We start from the raw sequence: 21,729 nt of genomic DNA, 5'->3' as shown, positions 1-21,729 counted from the left end.
AGCTTCTTGTCATGTGGACAACAATAAAAAATGCGGGGTTTAAAAAAAAAAAAAAAATGAAAAAGTTATTTAATTCTGGCATTCCGAGGCACAGGCAAAATGAATTATAACAACAACGACATAAGAGAAGGAGGTCAAGACTATGAGACAGTAGACTGGGCATCAAATTAGGAGGAGTAACGTGCTGCTAGACAAACAGGAATAAATTATAGCGTAGCGAGGACAGCAGAAGACAGGGAGAGGATAAGTGAAGAAAGAGATGAATTAAGAGACAAAAGGATATGACAGGACTGCCACAATGACCTTTAAGAGCGGCAGGGAAATGGCCAAACAATTCACACAGTGTCGGTGGGTGTGTGTTTGACAGACGTCTTTGTCCCGTCCCGTCTGTCTTTGGCCCAGGTGCTGCGGTGTGATAACACCTCCGCCCTTCTCCTCTCCTCCCTCCCGGCCCGCCTAAGTCCACTAATTCAACGCACCGCTGCCGGTGAAGCTTGTTTCCGCTTCGAGAGTCGACTCTTTGGAACTCATTCAACAAAAACATCCAGTGTAGACTTTAAGGAGCTTATTCAATGGACTCTGGGAATTTATTTGCCACGGCTGGCTCATCTGCACCGGAGTATGGAGTTAACATCAAAATGACAAATAGAGGTGGCGGAGGCCTAATGGCGAGCGAACCGAGCGGCTCGCCGGAGGGTCACGTGTGCTCGATGAGTCCACGGAGGACGATCTGTGCAGAGGAAAACGAGCGAAACCCAGTGAAACAAGTCCCTTCTCCCAAACCGTGATGCTGAGGCGCCAGGTCTGCCGGCGGCAAAGTAGCAGAGAACTAATGTTGTACCGAGCATCTCCCGGGCGGCGATTTTTGGGGGGGGGAAGTGAGTTCGAGTGTGAAAACGAGTGCCGCTGAGCTCAGCGATTCTGACGAGCGGGGTGGAGCTGATTTGATCCAGGGTCGGAAAAAAATGTCCGGAGCAAGACAAAACGTTTGGAATAAGGCCACATCATGTGCACTTTAAAAAAAACAAAGGTTTCCCAGTTGCCCATTATAGCTCTCCAATTGTTTCTCTTGGACAATATCGACAATATCGTTTTGATGAATTCATCTTTTTTTAAATACAAATATTGACTTTAGAAAGCATGTAATGTAAAGTTCAAAATCTCAAACAATAAAATGAGGTGAAGGCAAGTCATGATGTGTAAAACTGCACCGAAAAGATAAAATGATTATGATTGCAAAAAACGATATTGTGACCTGGCCTTTAAGATTATTATCATGTGATGTTAAAAATTGTGTTTAGTAAATAAATAAATACTTTTAACACCTCACAATTTGCCTTTCACTTATATACATCTAACCCAATTATGGGATAAACCACAAGGCAGCGGCGCCTTCTCAAAGAACCACAACAACCTACGATTGGCGTGATCGGCGTTTAATTAATACTCTGGAAACAAATCAGAGGGAATGGTAGAATACGGATGCCTGCGCTACTCGGGCAGAAATATACAAATCCCTCCTTAAAAAAGTCACCAGAGAGCCTCAGCTGTTCACGGACTGCACGTCGAACGGCTCCAAGCCGCCCGCTGTCTGCTTCGTTCCTCGCTTCAGTCAGCGGTGTTCAATCAGCGGGCTAACTCACCCCCCCCCGCTTTGCCCGTGATGGATAGAGCCTCCTCTTCTCCTCCCATGTCCTCTGTCAATAACAGAGATTTCTGGGGAGGAGAGGTGGGAAGAGAGGAAAACATATGTGTTTCATTTGGTTTCCATGTGTTTACTGGTTGCCGTAGAAACGCAGGAAATGGGCTTTATTCTTGCTGTGTATTGTAGAAGATAAAAGTGTAGTAAATGAACACCATCAACACTGTATGTGTGCTGCTTTTAATATTTATGTTGAAATCTGGGCATCCAAAGTTAGAAGTTCTGCTCAGTTCCTTCCTATTTCGATTCAAACGTTTGAATATTTCTACCTAAGGTGTCATCATTACTCGGGAAATAATCAGCATGAAGTGCAAAACGCTCCACACTACAGCGGGTGTGAATGGCTTGAGAAAAAACCCAGGACTTTCAAGCTAAATATTTCTCTTTGCGTCACATGCTAAACTTAAAATAACATTGATGAGTCAATTGTCATAGATACAGTGCCTGAGTTGTGAGTCAAGCTAAACCTTGTGTGACTGTGAATACTTTACGCAACTTAAAATAAGTCCAGCCTGACGTTTGGTTTTCACACCCAACTGGACCAATGGTGTTGTGGAAGAAAGTTCTTATTTTTTGTTTGAACCGTCCTACTTTCCTACATGAACCTCATTATTCAACCATCAACATCACGATCACCTCTGCTCCAGAGATCTGAGACTCTAATGATGCCATAAAAAAAGCCCAGTGTGTTTCATTCACAGGTCAAAGACCGCCCAGTGCGAAGCAAACATGAGGCGTCGGCCGTCTGAGGTTGGTCAAGTCTCTGGATATCGTACAGAATCAAGCTTTCTAGCGTGCGATTGTTGTGTTTTCATGACCATCTTTCCTCCCCCAACTGCTTCCATTGAAGTCCTACAATCAACGCCTCCTCTTCCCTCTCATCCTCCTCCTGTGCAGCGCCAACCTCTACCCAGCACTTAGGTCACTCCTCCATTGAGTGCTATAGGTGTCACTCCCCCCCCTGTCAAACCACCCTCAATCCCTGTAATCCCCCGTACGGCGTGGGCCTCACGGATGTTTGATTATAGCGTCTAACCGGTTCAATGGACGGTTTGTTAAGACAACTGCCTGGTTGGCCGGTGGGATCGGTTGGGTGGAGTGTTTGTTTGTGGATGACTGACAAACTGACTGAAGGGTCGCCAGGGAAGCTGATGACCAGGGAGAGGCCGGGTAATGTGGCATGTTCAACATGTGTGTGCAAGCGTGCATGTACATTTTTGGGGGGTTTCTCTACACCTATCCTAGCCACCGTCAGTCCATCGGAATCTGTAGATATTTCGGCGACAGGTCTCGTGCCTCCCACGCGAGCTCATCCTATGACAGCTTGCGGGGACAAACAAAGAACTTTTAAAGCACCACTGGGGATTCCCGGCGGCTTGGCCTCATCCATCTGTTGACACTGACATTGCATATATGGGAGGGTGTGGGGCTGAGTGAGTCTGTGGTTATGCGTGTTTGCTGTCAATCACGCGTCAGTCACACATACACGGCACTGACAGGCGTCCGGGAAGTCTGTCCTGTTTACACTCAAGAACGACCCCAAAGGGTGGCCTCAACTGTAATGTAAGTACAAAGTGGAAACTATTTGAAGAGTCAGTGTTGTTTCTTAGTTTTTCCCTGGTAAGTGGTAAAATGTTTGGCTATTGAAGAATGGGACAACCAGCGTATTGCAAGTAAAACGTGTCATAAGCCTAAGAAAACATTATTTTATCTTTTTAATGGTCTACATTTTTTGTAGTTTGGTAATCTGCTAAAATGACATACATGATGAGTCAGCCACTGCTGCTATCGAACAGTATCTGTATTTTAAAGCCGCTAAATAAGGAGATTGGAGGTGTTGTAGGATGTTGTTTTTAGATTTCAGTGCAGGCCATTGGCTTCTTCGTCGTCAGCAGGGGGCACGAGGAAAGGTCGTGGAGCAGCCAATTTGGTACGGTTGTCAAGTTGCACCGTAACCAAAACAACTGGCAGCCACTGCACAGGACATAAAACCTCCACGCCACCTGCTGCTCTTTCAGACTTTATCGGTAAAACAACAGGAAAGTCAAATCAGGCTGAAATGCTGTGAGATGGTTGAAAGGCCCCTTTTCTGCAACTACCAAGGGAAAAAAATGCAACAAAATCAGACTAAAAGGCTTAGTTACCACCCGATTAGTGCATTTCTGTACCAAGGGGATTGAAACATTTTCACATTCAAGTAGCTGCTGTTGGTTGTTGTACTTTATCCTGCTGATGAAACAAACACTGAGTAGCAATGAGCTGGATTTTTTTCAGCAATGACCATTTTGATATCGCTTTTCCCTCCTAAAAACAGCAATTATTCCCTTTGTTCACTTTTCCATCACGCTTGTGTATAAATACTTTAATTACTTAATTACTTTAGAACTCCAGTGCTACATTGTCCTCTTTTTTTTTTTTTTTTTGTCTCCGACAAGTTATTTCAATGCTACATTAGCTGTCCCCGTAGAAAACTCATTACAGGCCATTCTCTGTGATCCAACGTGCCTCCGTTGCTTTCTCTATTCTCCACTGGAACAGAGCTCTTCATCCCTCCCTCTCTCTTCCCCTCCATCCCTCCCACATGCCACCTCCGTGCTGGAGGACTCATTATGCAGACCAACTCTCCCTGTGTCTCTCTTATCGCTCTCCACTGGAGTGCTCATTACTGTCTCTCTGTCCCTCTCGCTCTCTCTTCCTTTTATATCTCAATGTCTGTCTGATAAAAGAAACACACAACTCAGCCATTTCGGTCCCTGGTTTTCGTGAAAATGGCAAAAAGGATGCTACATATCGCATGAGCTCACTTTGACGCGTGGAGCCGACTCTGGATGTCGAAATGGAGAAAAATGTTCGGTGTTACTATACGACAATGCGATAATTCCGGCATCGGAAAGCGCATTAGTGAGGCTGCACTCAAGGCCAGACGTCGTCCTGCTGTGGCAAACGGAGATTTCAAAGACGCTGCTTCAGCCCCCTTGTTGGGTGTGATCCCTCCGACCTGAATCAATTACCTCGCATTACATCAGGCCTTAGCGCCACGCTGGCACGGGTCAAGCATCATGTCAGCATGTCACTCTGCATCAGCTTTACTACATACTGTTTTCACTCTTAATTTGGAAATCTAGTGGCTCCCCGTAATGTTATTTGCTCTGAAATATTCATTAGGTGAAACAACACGTACTGTATCATGTTTTAGTTTTGTAACCTCTCAATTGTGCATATCACATTGTATGAAGAAAATGATTTCAATTTTTCGCCACAACTGCAAAGAGAAAAAGAAAAGCATGGAGTGACGCTAATGCCTTTGATACAAAAATAGACTAAAAATGCTTTGGGAGACATTGCCATCTGGCCAAAGATTTTCAGACATAAATACTATGAACGCTGAAGAATATATCATCATCCTTAACAGCAGGTGTTTGCTTGTAGAAAATAACATTTAACAAGGTACATTTTTAGGGGGCACTTAAAGGACTTCTAAACAATGTTGATTTGTAAAATGTATCTTTGATCCTGGATACAAAAAAATAAAGTTATTTTAATTCAACAGCCTTGAAACAGCTGTCCAGTAAATTTGGATCAAATCATGTGAGCATTTTTATGGAGGGAAATAATCACAAAGTGTCTCAAGTTATCAGTTTTTTTTAAAACTCCGAACAATTTAAAAGTATTTTGGAAATATATTACAATAGGAAACACACAATAGGTGTCCGAGACAGAAGACAAAATGCAGTGCGCGAGTATCTGACACCAAGTGTCAATAAGTGTGTGTGTGTGTGTGTGTGTGTGTGTGTGTGTGTGTGTGTGTGTGTGTGTGTGTGTGTGTGTGTGTGTGTGTGCGCGCCTGCGTAAGGTATCCATGTGGATCGTGTTCCATGGTCAAAGATGAGTCCTTCCACGAGGATGTGCCGGAAACGAATCGCAAGATGACTACTTTCATTAATTAGCTAACTGCAGCACACATAATAAAAAGCTAATTAGGATGAATGGCGAAGCGAGAGAGTGAGAGTAAGACAAGTAGACAAATATAATTATAAGAAACTAGGTGGGCTAAGTGATAATCAGACGAAGGGAGAAGGGACGACAACCAGTTAGTAACAGATGCTGTTGTGATGGAGGAATAAAGGAGACGGATGCTGCTTCCACTTCCCCTTTCGGTTCCTCCCTCACATGTTGCACACCTGCTCCCTTTTCTCCTCGGTTTTCATCTCACAAACGCTGTGGTTTTTGCAAACATTTTCACACGTATGAACATGCTCTTTTTGTTTTTCTGTATCCTCACACGGCCCTACGCCGTTTGCACGTTCTTGAGATACAGGCTCATTCACACACACCATGTGTGTGCGTGTGCGTGTGTGTGTGTTTGCACATGTGCCAACTGGGATATTTTTTGCTAAGTCCTGTTAAGTTTAGAATACCGGGGTTTTACTGGGAGAAGAAAGGGTGATAGAAAATAGACTCGAGGCATTGGAGAATTGCTTTGTTTTTTTTACTACAAGCAGCTCGAGCAACAAAGGTGTGAAACCTCCAATGCTAATTGTGTATGCATAAGTCCTACACATGGCGCAAGCTACAATGTGTTTTACCTATTCATGTATTCATCCTGCTTCTTAGCAGCTTTTGGAATGATTTTCTGGAAATCGACACAGTGTGTTCCACAGTTAGACTGTCTTAAACATTCCTAAAACATTATAGTGAAAGCAAACTATGAGGTAGGTTCACCTGAGACAACAAGTCAGGGAAGAACAAAAGGTCAGAATTTAAAGTAAAGAGGGAGAAAAAGGGTGAAAAAATAACAAATTAAACATGCAAAAGGAAGCAGAGATTTCCCCATGAATAATAGCCAATTCATCAGTGCTAATTTGCTAGGCTAATGTTCTCACTGAGCTTAATGGGAGATTAGCCAGGCAAATTAGCATTGATAAAGGAGCAGGCACGAACCATGGTGGTCAATCATGGAGCCCGCCGTGAACTCATACCGTACCCCAGCAGTGGAAAGCATCTGCTCCAAATGAGATTTCAGTTTAACTTCAACAATTAGGGGCCCATCAGGGGCCACACAGCCTCGCACTAACGTCGATGATAAATAGAGATACAAACAGGCGCAGACATTAAAATAGTCAATATTAAATACAGAGAGCGGCGCCCTGATTAAATGAAGTGCACTGATTGAGTGAAAAGTGCTTTGTTGTCGATCGGGTCGACAGCATTTTGGGGAACTAAAGCCCCTTTTGGATTTGAATTAGCCAGCAGCTGGATCCGCTTTGGAAACGCAACGCATTGCAAAAGACGTCTTCTCAATTGGATCCCAAATGGGATGTTATGGCAGTGTAAAAAACAGCAGTAGTGGGACTTCAATAAGACATAGTGTGTGTGTGTGGGTGTAATTGTTGGGAAACACCAGCGGGTTCTTTAATTCCTTCATTAATAAGTAACGTAACCATTAAAGTTTCACACGATTGGGTGGCGCTCGTACCCGGAGTGACTCGAGAAGAATGAGCGCGACAGAAAGCTTGAATTTCCTCGATCGCAGCAGTGCGAGCGACCAGTAGATTACACGCTCCAGAGCACCGGTGCCCTGCGACACACTGTGACCTTAAAAAAAAAAAAGGTGCAAAGAAAGAAGTTGCGAGAGCCTTTATGAGATCCCTGAGGAGCTCCATGAAGGATTTATGAATTATGTCTGAGGTTCCACCAAACTGTAACTGATCCGTGTGCACGCAGAAAAACAACGAGGGGGCCTCATTTTGAGTCGGATATTCTCAGTTCAAAGACAAACTCGAACGCATCACTGGACGGGTTCCAGAGGAAATCTTGAGTAGAGATTAGCTGAACTTAAAGCGCTCATCCATCGCTATCGCATATTCTGGCGGATAATGCAGCCGTCTTCTTTGGGGAGAGATTTGAGGGACAACACGAGAGGCATGAAAGACGTTTCTATTGTTGTTGTTGTTTTTTTTGTCTGATGCGCTGGGCCTGCGCTTTCTGTCATAACTGTCATGGTGGGTGAGCAAAAAAAAAAAAATGTCTATACCCTTTTGATGGCGTTCACCAGCTCAGTGGGTAAAAAGCGACAGCATTCAATAGCTGAATGGCGACCGAAAAGGGGGGAAGGGGACCCGCCTCAATTGATCGAGCGTATTATTCTGTGAGGGGAAAAATGTCGAAACTTGCTTTTTAGATTGTCAGAGTACATGTTTTGGATCTCTGAGAAACAATCCTTACGTACTGTGTCCACAGTGTAAGATGCGTAAGACAGAAAGACAGACATATATACTTAGCCCAGTGACAAAGACACGCCCACATACATATATGCTATATATGTATGTATATAAACATATATATATATATATATATATATATATATATATATATATATATGTATATATATATATGTATATATATATGTATATATACATACACACAGACAGGAAACTGTATTGTTCGTCAGCCCGGAGGCTGCAGGCCTCCTGCAGTGCAGAGTGAATAGAGAGATTTACTAAAACAGGAAGCGATACTGTGAAATGCAAGTTCTTCTAAACTAAAAGGAGAGAGCGCATCACTGTAAGCAAAGACGATAGAAAGAAAAATATGTGTTGAGCAGATGCGTGTGCTCATGGCAGAAGGTATATGAAGAATGATGACACTTTGAAATGAAAAATTAAATTTTAAAATGTTTCCTTTTGGCTTCTGGTCGTTAATAAAAAGCAGAAAACAGAATAAATATCTTAGAGAGCAGAAAGACCAGTGGGTATGTTTTCTGTGCTGCAGCAGAAAAAAGATCTACAACAATTAATAAAAGGAATAAATGTTTTGCATGAAAAAAAGAGAAACACACACCAGCTACACCACACAACATCTAACTTCCAACAATCCCCCCCGTGGAGCCAATGTGCAGCTGCACTTCAGCCATTGTTCAGTACAATTTGGGACTTTTACAACGGCAACATCTGTAGCCTAATTCAAGTGGGTCCCAGAATACTAAAACAACATGTTTTCATGAGCCTGCGTCCCAGGCCCAGAAAATAAAAATGTTATTTGAGTTCCAGGGTGGAAACCCGCGGGAGAGGGATTTCTATCCGTCATTAGAAACATCCGCTTGATGTCCCCCGGCTTGTTAGAATAATAACAAACCTTTCTCCTGGGGTAACTTAGAGGTAAATGTCCAAACACACAGGAAGAAGCCAGCCACATACACACACTCAGTCGTCAGGAGTCCCGTTTCTAAACCGGGCCTCCTCTAGCAGGGACAGCAACGGGCAATAAACACAAGGAACCGGCCAGGCATTTGCATTTGAAACATCCCAAAAACTAGCGCTGGCAGACCCGGACGCAATGGCGAGGAGCAGAGAGAAGAGAAGGCACAGAAGAGCGCCAGGAGACAAGGGGAAGCTTGAGAGTGAGCTAAATGAGCTCAATGCGCTGTGGACCAGAGTCATTTCAACAACCGGGTTCAGAATGCAAAAAAAGTAGTGTCGTCAACATGAAGGCGTTAATCTATGCGATTAAAGTGGCCGAGATTATTGAAACAATATATTTTAACGTGAATATGTTTACCTCGGCAAACGGACCACTTAAAGCACCGCTATGCTAAGCTCGCTGCTAGGCTAAGCTAGCCGCTAAGCTAGCCGGCAGTCTGCTTCTATATCTCAGCATATAACGTTACCCTGAGCGGAACGCAGTCTACAGAGGAACCACTGCCGTGTCCCTAAAAGGCCGTGGTTGGAAAACGTCCCGGCTGAATGTGGGGACACTGCCGTCAAATTATGGAGGGCTGCGAGCACAGCAAAGTGCACGAGGACAGCAGAAAGAGTTCAGCATGTTCGACCCGGTGGAATCCTGATCGCAATTGATCACAGTTGATCAATTAATCACAATTAACAAATGTTGTTGTCTTTTAATCTACTGACAGCCCTACAAATTTTCGGGTTTTACTCAAAACAATCTCACTCCAGAGAGTTATTAATTTGATTTTCAGCAATGGTGTCAATCCTTTGGCGAGGGGCGTGCAGACGAAGCACAACAAATTCTGTTGTCTTCCCTCTGACTTTGCTCCTTCTCCTCATCCACGTCCACCTGCTTTATTTTGTCTCGCCCCCACACACAACGCAGAGCCCCCCCCCCCACCCCCCACCCCCGAAGACACACAAACACCGGCACCATCCCGGGGTTGATGGCTGTCACCTCTGTGTACTCAGCCTCTTTCAGGAGCTGAGCAATGCAAATAACAACCCTTATGAATATTCATGAGAGACTTGGGAGGGAGCGAGAGGGAGAGCAGGAGGAAGGGTTTGACAGACAGAATGATAGCGCAGACTGGATCGGGGGAAATGAACAGAGGCAGAGTGACCGAGTGGGTCAAGTAGAGAGTCTGGGTGTGTGTTTTTTTCTCTTCTCAGGGGAATATCAGAGAAAAAAGCAGCAGATTCAAACTATTTAAAAAAAACATTTAACAAATTACCGTACTTAGGGAAATTGATCCACCTGTCCAGTATTATTTTGGAGCTCTCCACACGTGACACTGCATGAAGTAAACGCTTCATGCCCACGATAGGGAATGTATCATGTAAAAGAGCAAGAGAGCAAGAGAATGGACATCGAAATATCCGATCCTTTCCACAGTATAATAATCAGAAGTACAAAAAAGTGCTGAGAAGAGGGATGCATGCACAGAGAAGGGCCAAGCATCTTAGACTAGGTGTATTTTTCTCATTTTTGGAGAATAGGATTAATTGACTTTCACATTGAGTGATGCGTCCCTCGATTGTATCTCTGACTTGATACTAACACGCATGGTCGCGGGCAATCCTTTGGCACGTTAATTAATAGGTTTCAAACATTTCTCAAACTTTATTTATTCTTTGTTGTGTTTTGTAGTCATTTGTAGATTGTGACAATGAATTCAGAATGCAGGGAATGTGACTTAGACCTACTAATCAGTTTTTCATTTTCAGATGAAATATCCAAATAAAGGACAATCGAGGAAATCCTCAAATAAACCCGGTCAACATTATCTGTCCCCTGGTAAAACACAGATGGATGTGGATATGTGTACTTATTAAGCAGACGCTGCAGGAAAACAGCAGCACAATACGCTGTGCGTTTACTTAAAGGTTGCATAAACATTCGCAAACACACACAAACACACACACACACACACACACACAAAACTATGGATTCTCTGTCCATGGTGTAGTCAGAGCATTTGGGGTCAAATCGATGTTAGAGCTTTGTGGAGTAAAGGCATTCTGGGTATATGGTGTGTGTGTGTGTGTGTGGTGACAGAGAGGAGTTGCGTGTAACCACCAGAGGGGACTAGCTGGTCCTTAGAAGTACATCTCCCCCCCTCTGATTCTAAGAAAAATCCACTAATCCCTTCACAAAAAAAAAATCATTTCTGTCTCAAACTGTCAAAGTTATATGTCTCTCAAAAACACTCACAGACACACACACACGCACGTATCCCATCATTGGTAATCATCTCGCTTATTCGCCAACTAAACAAGGATAGAGTTCAAGATGACAGCTTTTAATGAGGGAGATACTAATCACTTTGACGCTCAGTGTGTCAACATTTCCACTGCTGAAGAACACTGAAATGACTAAAAATAGATTCGAAGCATCACAACAAACGCGTCCTCGGATTGTAACAACGTATTAACTGCTTTTGGTTGGATGCTCACTGGACCGGAGAGACGTACACAGAGCATTCATTCGTCATCACGTTTCCCACCTTTGGAAGTTCTAAAAGGTGGCGTTCAGAATAATAACATGGGATCAGACCTGATTCCTGATTGACGTGTGGAAGGGAAAGTGTGGTTTCTCTTCGGGAGTTAATGGCATTCACTGGTTGGCATAATTTGCCCTCGTTCAAAATGTCTCATTCCCTTAAATACCGCCATTGCTCTCTGAATCCAGCAGTGAATCGGCCAAAGGTTCTCTCCTTCTGTGACCTCTGGCCCACAGGAAGTCAACCTCACGTCTGTTACACCATGGAAGGTCTCTGATGTCCACCTGCCCCTCTTTACCAAACTTACTCGATACCTGAAGCCGTGATCTCAGTGTTGTGTCGCTTTAATGCCCCACTTGTTGCCTCTTGTTGGAGGATAAGGAAAGAATCTTTTTAGTACAACATGACCCCTCCGGAAATAATGATGTGTTTATATACGTATATGTAATATATATTCTCCACGTTGCGGCAGGAACGACTGCATTGGAAATCTTTTTAATAATTGAGCAGCTGTATCTAATCTGATTAAAGGATGATATAAAAGACGAACACTTCCTTTTGACATATAACCTATTACTTAAAAGAATAAAAAATAAATCAAATGCACGTCTTGATTTAAAAGAACAGTGCAAAACCCCTTCCTTTTATTTAGTAGTTCTTAATTAACCATGAGGTCGCTCCATTTCATGATCTCCTCTTGTCCTTTCAAAATGAATCTTGGCTTGGGCACAAAGAGCCATTTAAGTTTAGCCCATTATCTTGGCATTTTTATTAATATTTAAGCTTGAGCACCAGTGTCAAAAACCAATTACACACTCATCTCGCACACGTCTCATATGTCAGCTGTGTTCTCTCAGCCATAAACAAGTTTTAATTGTTTAACTTTAATTTTCCTTCGGTCACAGGCTGCAACTGTGGCTTTAAATCTCTAACATGGGGCTGTAAGCATTGTGCGCCAAAGAAACCCTTACACCAAGACAATGTGTTTATTTGCGATCTGTACTGTAGTTCCATACAGGGTTGACCCCCTTTCACAGAAAAATAATTAGTTTTTCAAGAGGACAAAAGTCACACTCTTTTCCAATGGCCTACTTCTAGTGGTTTGAGAATGACTGAATAGATGAATACGGAGCAAATAACGTGTATTCAAAAATCTTGTTTCAATGTCTGGCTCTGTGGAAAGACGTTAACGAATGACAAAAGGAGTGGAGTGATAATTAAAAGCAAATGTGTTCGATTCAACTTTCAATGGTGCAAAATGAAGGTCAGCGTTGGCGGAGAATATTCCGCGGACAACTGTGATGGGCTTTAGCTTTAGAAAGAATGAAATAACACGGTTTTACATGCAAAAAGTTGTGATCAAAGTCATCCATGTGCCTCAAACTCTCAATGCGACTGAAATGGAGGAAGAAGACTCGAGTCCTCCATCCTTCCATCTCTGCTTTTTTTTTGGATGAGCAGAAGATCCACGTCATCAAGAAGCGTGTTCCCCTCCTCCCTCATCAACGTCATCTAGTCCCGCCCCTCTACTTCCTGTCTCTGTCCGTCTCCCCGGCCCGTCCTGTCTCCGTGTCCCTCCATCTCTTCAGTAGTTTAACATAATCACATCACCTCAGTGTGATGGAGCACACTTAAGGCTTATTATGTGTCACACACACACACACACACACACACACACACACACACACACACACACACACACACACAGGAATGAGATCCACTTAAGCCTTATTACATGTCTGACTGTGCTTCTAACATGGCAGATTATCCATGGGCTGTATGCTGCAGAGCAGAGGGCACAAGCTGGAGGTAGAATGGGCACGCAAACACACACACACACACACCTGGAATTGAAAAACAGGTGGACGACCGGCATATAAAATATAGGAATAAAATAGAAAAGAATAAACTAGGGCAGGAGCTGGAGGGAAATGCCATAAAGAGGTTATGTCTTCCTGTAGCAGAACAACACACACATGTATGTGTTCACACGTGCAAACACACACACACACACACACACAGCAGGGGTGTTGTACGACGAGGACAGGGACTAAGTGTCTATAGGGGGACCCAGAGAGGCCACCTCATCACTTATTTGTGTGTTTGTGTGTGTGTCTGTGCATAATATGCACACACATACGATGGCAAACACGGCAGAGAGACACCCTTCCGTGTGACCGGCGATGTACGTGTGTGTGTGTGTGTGTGTGTGTGTGTCTGAATCTTAACAGCAGGTAGTGCGACTAAGAGCTGCATTCCAGCCACTTGTTGTTTTCCTCCACTGTCCTCAGATGACCTCGGGAACGTTTGCACACAGACAAATTCTGGACCGCATCTTTTAAATGACACCAATGTGTCAATAAAATCCTATCAAAGGTCGTTTGTGGAGTTGAATTCAAATCCCCTTTGCAGGTCTTCCACACCAGTTTTTAATGCGTTGTGCGCTGGGATGGTAAATCTGATAAATCTAAATAAATAAATAAACCTATTTGTCAGCCTGAAGTCCCTGAAGTCACTGAGCTGATGGGATGCAGGAAAGCACAAATAAGTTTGTGTCTTGAGATACAGGGGCTGATTATGTGTGAAACCGGGCATGTGACCTCTCAAAGCACACCGTAGAGGCCTTTTTTAGGTACCACCCTTTAGTTTGAGGAGCCGGGATCAGCTCTAATTGTTTCATTTCCCCTCCAGTCGCTCGCAGTCACCATTTCCTTCTCTGACGTGTGTTTTCCTCTCTCTCTCTCTCTCTCTGGATCCTTCATGAATATTCATGAGGTTGTTATTTGCATTGGTGGCTCCTGAAAGAGGCTGAGCACACAAAAGGTGACAGCCGTCAACCCCCCGGGAGGCGGCGGTGAGAGCCGCGACAGGAGATGAGGAGGAAAATGAATGAAATTATAGGAAACATAACGGGAAACTGAAGAAAAATGGAAATTAGTCCCAAAAAAAAGAGAACAGAAGACAGAACAAAATCCAAGCCAGGTAAATTATTTGAAAGCATTTGTGCTCCCACCTCAATGTGAACTGTTGCGTGTTGGAGAGCGTCTTCATGTAGACGCCAAACGCCACCGTCCTGCCGAGCCGAACCGGGCTGGGAGGCACCAGAACCTCCACGTTTTCATCAAGTCTCAACTTTTCCCCCTTGGCAGGTACCGGGCCCGTGGTCATTACCACGGAACCGGCTTTCAGCATGTCCTGAAGACCCCCATCCACTAGGGGGCCCCACAGTCCCCCGAGGCCCATTCCGGGGCCTCCGAGAGGCCCGACGTTGCCGCCGGTCCCTCTCCACGGCTCGTCGACCACGGCGGGACACTCCTGGCCCGCCTCCTCCGCCGGCACGATGGAGTAATACACATCCAGTGATGGCAGAGTCGCTTCAGGGGGTCTTTTCCTCCCTTGAGTGGGTGTGAACCAAGCCGGGGGGATCTCCAGGCGGACCACGCAGACGCCAGACGGCCCCACCAGACGGCAGCCCGCCGAGGGCGCCGCCTCGCCGACGTCCCGGATGGCCACGGCCCGCACGCACGGCAGGGCGGCTGGAGGAGGCGGGTCCGGCTCATCCCAGCGCCGCCCGACCAGGTAGAACAGCACCTGGGGGGGTGGGGGGGGGAACGAGGGCGGGTAATGATACGGCCAAAAGGGGGGAAAATCAGCAGAGGAACGAGCTCGAACCGATAGGACAAGCGTCTCTTTCTGACGCGGTGGGTGACAGGCGAAATGATATTAATCAGGAAATGTGCCCGGAAATGAGAAAGGAAACTGGGATCCTGCAGTTTGCTAAAATTTCCTAAAAGAACGCTCTTCTTTTTTTTTTTTTTCTTCTTCTTCTTGTGCAGAAATATTTCTGCATAGGCGCTAATGAGCATCCTCTTCCAAGCGGCGCTAATTAGTGTATTTACACCAGCTGAAGATCAAATTACTTAGTGAAATGTGAAAGGTGCAAACGCGAGAAACCCAGGGGGCGAGCTGCCACCCGACCCAGCGCCTCGGAGGCCCCCGCCTCTCAACGTCTTTTATCAGCCACAGAAAAAGCTTCAGCAAGTCGATGATTGCATCAAGATTGAATAAATCAAACTAGAATAAATCCTCCTCATCGTCAGCGTGGTGCTGCTTAATGTATGGGATTGACGTATGAAGTATATGTGAAGCCTTTATTTAAATGCATTAAAAAGTTTATACATTTAAAAAAAAAAAAAAGTACCTGTATCCACGGCCGTGTCGAACCAACTTTGGGGACCACCACCTGACCCTTGACCTTCCAGTTGAGAGTCACCTGGTTGGTCGTCGGCGGCAGGTGCGGCGGGGAGGGGCCCTGGAGGAGCTCCGCCGGGATTGGCTGCTCGACGCTCAGGTTGCCGTAGCTGCAGTTGACGCCCGGCGGGGACGGCGAGGCGGGCCGGTGGAGGAAGAAGGGCTCGGTGCGCGCCGACAGGCTGCCGTTGCGCATGACGTCCTGGCTGGATTCTCGCAGGAAGAAGGCGGACTCGGGGGCGCCGCTCAGCTGGCATTGGACGGGCAGGTAGGTGGGGGCCGAGGAGGAGAAACGGGACTGGGAGGAGTCCGCGCCTCCCCCCGGCCCGAGTCCCGCTGCGCCCGACGGGCTTCCAGACACTGTGGGGGGGGGGGGGGGGGGAGATTGAATTCATTACTATCGTTAACAAAAATGATACCTTTCATCAAAAAGTTGTAAAAGTCTGGGTGAATTCCAAATCTTCTAATGGAGCCAAGTCATGAAACAGTAAATCTGAGACGCATTGACCTGCGAAATGCATTTTTATTGCTGCAACATAAACGAATATATATATATATATATATATATATATATATATATATATATATATATATATATATATATATATACACGCTGCAGTACATGGGGTCTCTGCACAAACACGTCAGCTCTCAGTCGATCGACTCAGCATTACACCATTGCACATAAAAAAAGGACACATTGCTCTGCAGTTGAATTGCACATGTTTACGTTGAGTTTTTGTTCATTTCCTGGTGTATTTCTTCAACCTTTCACAAAGCGAGCCTGGGATTACCTCTTTCAGAGCACCATCTCATTTTCAAAGAGGACACGGAGTTACAACGACTGAGCTGAGGGTACATTTTGATCCCCACACTTTATCCTCCATCACTTAATGTTTGTTATTCATCCCCTGTTATGTTGTGCTCGCACTGAACCCCCCAAATGATCACTCACTGTAAACTATTTGATGTTTGAAGCCAAACAGGAGCCAAAATGACTTAATATTTTGGTTCAGTAAATTTCAGGAAAAGCGATTTTACGGTCAAGTTTTGAAGGTCGAGTTAGCGTAACATTGTTAAACTCAATGGAGTTCCTCAAAGCCTTTTTGAACCATCTTTTAATGAGTGAACACACAATTTGTTTATTTCACCTCTGATTTGTCATGTTTCAATGACAATGCTTTTCTTACTGCTTTAAAGACAACGCTCAGTTGGAAAAGATTACGTCTACTTATAAATCAGACGTTCTTTCTTTCTTTCTTTTTTTACTTTGACTGCTGCCTATCGAGTGTTGAATACTGATGAAGAAGACTTCAGATTTGAAGTTGACCATTTAAAGGGCCTTTAAAGGCAACGGCCTCCTTTTGCAAATTTGGAAGTTATTCCTCCAGACCGGGCGGCAGGCTTCCCGCTGACTTTACCCACTAATAGATGCTCTACAGGTCAAGAGGGAAGGTCGGTGCATGAGTCAAAATAAGGAATTTAAGTGGCACTTCTGCACCGTGTGAAACCAAACATTGTTTCACTAATTACATCGTGTTTCGGGACACTATGGGCGATTTTACACGCGTGGCTCGTGTTTCATTACATGCACTGACATGCATTCTGACACAAACCAAACACCTTTGTATTTAGCAATAAACACACGGGGTGTAGTAGTTCAACAATCCAATGGTTTTAAACAGGTTCACCACAACGTTTTTTTACATGTTAAGGGAAGTGTGTTGTGCTTTAGAAAAAGCATTTAGAAAACATGTCTAAAATTAAACGGCCACTGCCGCAGAATTCTCTTTTTTTTTTTTTAAAGTGCATTTTATCGTAGTGGAGTAGGATTTCCATTTGGCACAAACAAAACCCCGCGTACAGTGTCTCCGGGTGTCCTAGCGTAGCCGAGTGTGAAAATATAATGAGGGTGGGACGGCGTCTCGGGCAAGTCACACAGAGGCGACTTCGGAAAAAGAAACATAATGTAGCATATAGCGGTACCTCGGTGCGACGTGAATAAGCAGGCGGATTTGGTTACGGTGCGTGGGCACCATACACAAAAAAAAAAGGTTTAGGGAGGGGGGAGACAGAAAGGAAAAAAAAGAGGAGAGAGTTAAATAGAAAGACGGAGTGGGAGACAGAAAAGGTAACACAAAGAGGAGAGGAGCAGGAGGTGCAAGAGAAGGAGGAACTAAATGGAGTGAGATGAAAAAAGGGAAAAGGCGGAGGGGGGGGCACAGAGTGCATACAGTGTGACAGATCGGAGACGCTGGAATTTTAACACAGGACGACTGCATGAACCTCACCACAGATCAGCTTCTCTGTGTCACTTCTTCAGTGACAAAGATTCAATTCAAAGAATTCTATTCTTCAATTCTAGGTTTTTTGAAAAGATGAATATGCACCTAAACCAACATTATTTACTGAACAATGCTGTAGGAAGATGGATTCTGGCTATGATCTCGTAGGTGTAGTGGTCGTTCATGTCTGCAAGGTAACATGCTCTTCATGTTTGGGAAATGATCCTCCATATTTAGCAACTTAGTCACATGCATTAAAAAAAAGAAATCAGTTTGTAATTATTAAATGTGGTGAAAACATTGGCCTCAGTGTGCCGTTTTGGCTTTTAATATAGTCCCATTATCCATTTATTACGTGCGTCTTTGAGGTGCAAAGGCCTGCATGTGTGTGTGTGTGTGTGTGTGTGTGTGTCCACGGGAGTCTCACGCAGCATATGTCCCGAAGCCGGACAGGGCCCTGCAACAGCTGACAGACACACGGGCAACACTCTCACTCTGGCTTATCTTTTCATGCAGACAAAAGTTGACCGTTGGAGGGAATTGTTTACATTTCATGAAATATCAAAAAAATCAAAAGTCTCTCCTTAATCTCAAGTCGTATTTTTTAAAATTTCTTTATTCATTAAGATGATTTTCAAACAGATGTGTAATGTTTTCTTAAGCCTTTTATACTCTTGACCCTTTGTTGTTTGTTATGTTAATCTGGAAATGTAAGCCTCTGCTGGGAGAAAAGGTTTTTTTTTTGCTAACATCATTATCGTGTGGATAATAAAAATACAAGATGACATCAGCCCAATCTAAAAACCAGTGTGCAATTGGCCACCATTGAACTTGGCGTGGTCCAGAATACCTGGCATCGTGACTTTGGCAATCGCCGACCACAGCAGGCGTCCCAACCCGCTGTGTCCTGCTGCACAGTGATTCAGTGTGTGTGTGTGTGTGTGTGTGTGTGTCTGTGTGTAAAAATTATCTCTAAGTGTGCGTGTGGATTGTTGTAGTGGGTCCCTGACCGTGCATGCAAGGTTCAACAAAAGTGTAAATGTGCAGAGGCTATGCAAGCTTTCGTATAGGTAAAAGAGATTATAGAGAGTTATATGTGTGTGTGTGTGTGTGTGTGTGTGTGTGTGTGTGTGTGTGTGTGTGTGTGTGTTTTAGAAAAAACTGGAAAGGAACAAAGCCAGATGTAGAGAGAAAAGAAGAGCTACCAAGATGTGATTACGGTATCAGTTCAGCTTGATATTGTGTTGCTTGTATATTGACTTTTTGTTCATTAGAGACAGACACACACACACACACACACACAGGAACAGGGCCATGTTTTACAATAGTCTCTTTTGGGTAGGACCGGCTGAACGTTGCACCAACATTGCCTGCAATAGCAAGCTGATAGATCCAATAACTTGAAACTTTTGCATGTTACATATAGTAGTAAAGGGTTAAATGGCAGTGCATTGCAGGGCTGCATTTCACAGAGTGTCAAAGTGCTCCAGAATGTCATTCCTGATTTGCCCGTTTTTTTTTTTTTTTTACCAATTTCCCTTCCATATATATATACTGTATATACGGGAGCCGTGTGCAAACTACTTCTTTCCCCCCCCCCCCCCCCCGCTCTCTGCTTCCCTCCATCTGTTCCCTCCTCATTGCCAGTCACACTATTTGTCTTGCTTCTGCCGAGGTTGTTTCGCACACTTGAACAAATAGCTCTTCGTTGTACATTCACCGAGCAGAAAGCCAAATGTTTCCACAACTGCTTTCCTGTCAACAGCTCACAAAATGTCCAACAACGACGAGCGCTTCCGCGTCGAAACATCTGCGACATCATCGTCTTGCTTCATTCAACCCCCCCACCCCCCCACCCCCCTCGTCCCCCCCATATTCCACCACCCCATGGGTAAAAAAAAAAAAAGAAGCAGAGCAGGCAAAGAGAAATCCATCACGGGAGAATTTCCCCCCCGAAAAGAATTAACGCCATTGATCACAAAGATGGCCCGCTATCTGAGAGAGAGAGAGAGAGAGAGAGAGACGGGGGGGGGGGGGGGGGGGGGATACAGATGGATACGGGGGAGATATATAGACAAGGATGGTGTGAAATGTGGAGGGAAGGAAGCAGGAAGGGTGTCGAGGAGGAGAGGTAATACGGGGAAAGAGGATGAGAGAGGGATGAGGTTTCTATTTCTGAGCGGAACATCCATCACAAGCATGAGTTTATTTTGGTGGTCTCTCTATCTCTATTTATCTACGCCTGTGCGCCCCCCCCCCCCCCCCCCCCCCCTCCCCGTGTGTCCTACCCTCGCTCCTGAATGGTGGATGTTTTTTTTTGTTTTGTTTTTAATTATTAAGGGGAAACTCCAATGATCAGGTTACATCGTTTGGAATAAACATAAAATTTAGAGAAATCTTTTGGCAGCGTTTTCACCCCCCCCCCCCCCCCCGGTGTTTGTCTCGAAGAGGTCGAAGGTCGGGTTGCGTCAGTTTGCACTGAAATGACACCCCGGCTAAGAGGAGAAGAGTTTTGTTTGCGACCTTGTTTTTTTTTTTTTTTAATGGCTTCTGTGGCTCCATTTGGAAATGTGTCATTTGGAGGCACTGTGATGAAAACTATACTTTTCCTTTCAAAACTGAAAATAATAATGCTAAATGTCCTAAAAAGCTCGCTTGATATTATGAAACCCAGTTCAGTTCTGCTGCTTGTCTGTGTTTGTGGTCCGTTGTCATGGTTTCAAAGAAAAAAAGAGAAAAAAAAAGACATCTACGTTACTGTTAGAAACCACAGATTTGTGCTCTTACGACACATTTTGGCAGGTTCTGACCGCCGGAGCCCTTTAATCGCTGACTAATGCAGCTGATTGAACACGTGGAACCTTTGTAGCAGTAAGTAACCTCTGGTTTGTCCTTGTCCACAGAGTGCTTACAGAATCCTGTGTACCCCTGGTGGAATAATCACTCCCACACACACACACACACACACACACGCTGTCCACTTGTTGATTGATGTCCCTGTCGTTGGGTCAGTGGAGTCACATTTCCCCAGATATGGTCTGAGCACCACCTCTTCCCCCCCTACAGCCACCCCCACCACCCCTCCTCCACCATACTTGCTTCGGCCCAATATCCCAATCTCTCTCTTTTTATCTGTCTGCCTCTTTGTCTCCATTCTGTGCTGCATCCCCTCGGAACACCTCTTCCATTGGAGGCGTTTGATAATGGGAGGACGAGAGACTCACTGCTGATCGATGCTTATCAATCACAAATGATGTGTTTAGGACAGAATGGCGTCTTCGATATCCTCTCATTGATTGTCCCTCGCTCTGTCCCTTCTGTGCCTCCCTGGAGGAGAACGAGGGAGAAGCCCAGACGGACCGAACGCGAGAGCAGGGGGGATAAGATGGTGGGATGGAGGACTCAAGGGATCTTGTGTGTGTGTGTGTGTGTGTGTGTGTGTGTGTGGGTTCATTGCACCGTGTCTCTAAGAGTGAGTGTGTGTTTGTGGCAGCAGATGCAGGGAAGGGTAAAGAGCAACGTGGTGATCGTCCCACTGACAGAGACGGAAAAGAAAAGGCCTCTCAGAACGGACGTCCAGCGTGCGGGACACACACAGAAATGGTTTTATTATTATCAGTAATATATACAGCTAGAATGGTGACAACATACCATACTCTAAATATACTGTGAAATACTTAATAAAATAATTAAAGGTATTAATTATAACGGTATATATGGAGGACTAAAAGTGCCACAATTAAGTAAATAAATACACAATT

At 44.7% G+C, this 21,729-nt stretch overlaps 1 protein-coding gene across 1 annotated transcript in view; it reads right to left on the bottom strand.

Moving 5' to 3' along the window:
* Positions 1-21,729, bottom strand: part of si:dkey-215k6.1 (transmembrane protein 132B) — a 117,765-nt gene that overhangs the window by 55,190 nt on the left and 40,846 nt on the right. The window contains exons 2-3 of the mRNA XM_062562513.1: positions 15,634-16,043; positions 14,446-15,023 (exon numbers count right to left, since the gene is read on the bottom strand). Coding sequence (XP_062418497.1) covers positions 14,446-15,023; positions 15,634-16,043 — 988 coding nt within the window. The remainder of the gene's footprint in view (positions 1-14,445; positions 15,024-15,633; positions 16,044-21,729) is intronic.

The sequence above is a fragment of the Pungitius pungitius genome, chromosome 5 (assembly GCF_949316345.1).
Source record: "Pungitius pungitius chromosome 5, fPunPun2.1, whole genome shotgun sequence".
In the NCBI taxonomy this organism is placed as follows: domain Eukaryota; kingdom Metazoa; phylum Chordata; class Actinopteri; order Perciformes; family Gasterosteidae; genus Pungitius; species Pungitius pungitius.
The sequence above is the reverse complement of the archived record's forward strand: the minus strand, read 5'-3'. Positions and strand labels throughout refer to the sequence as shown.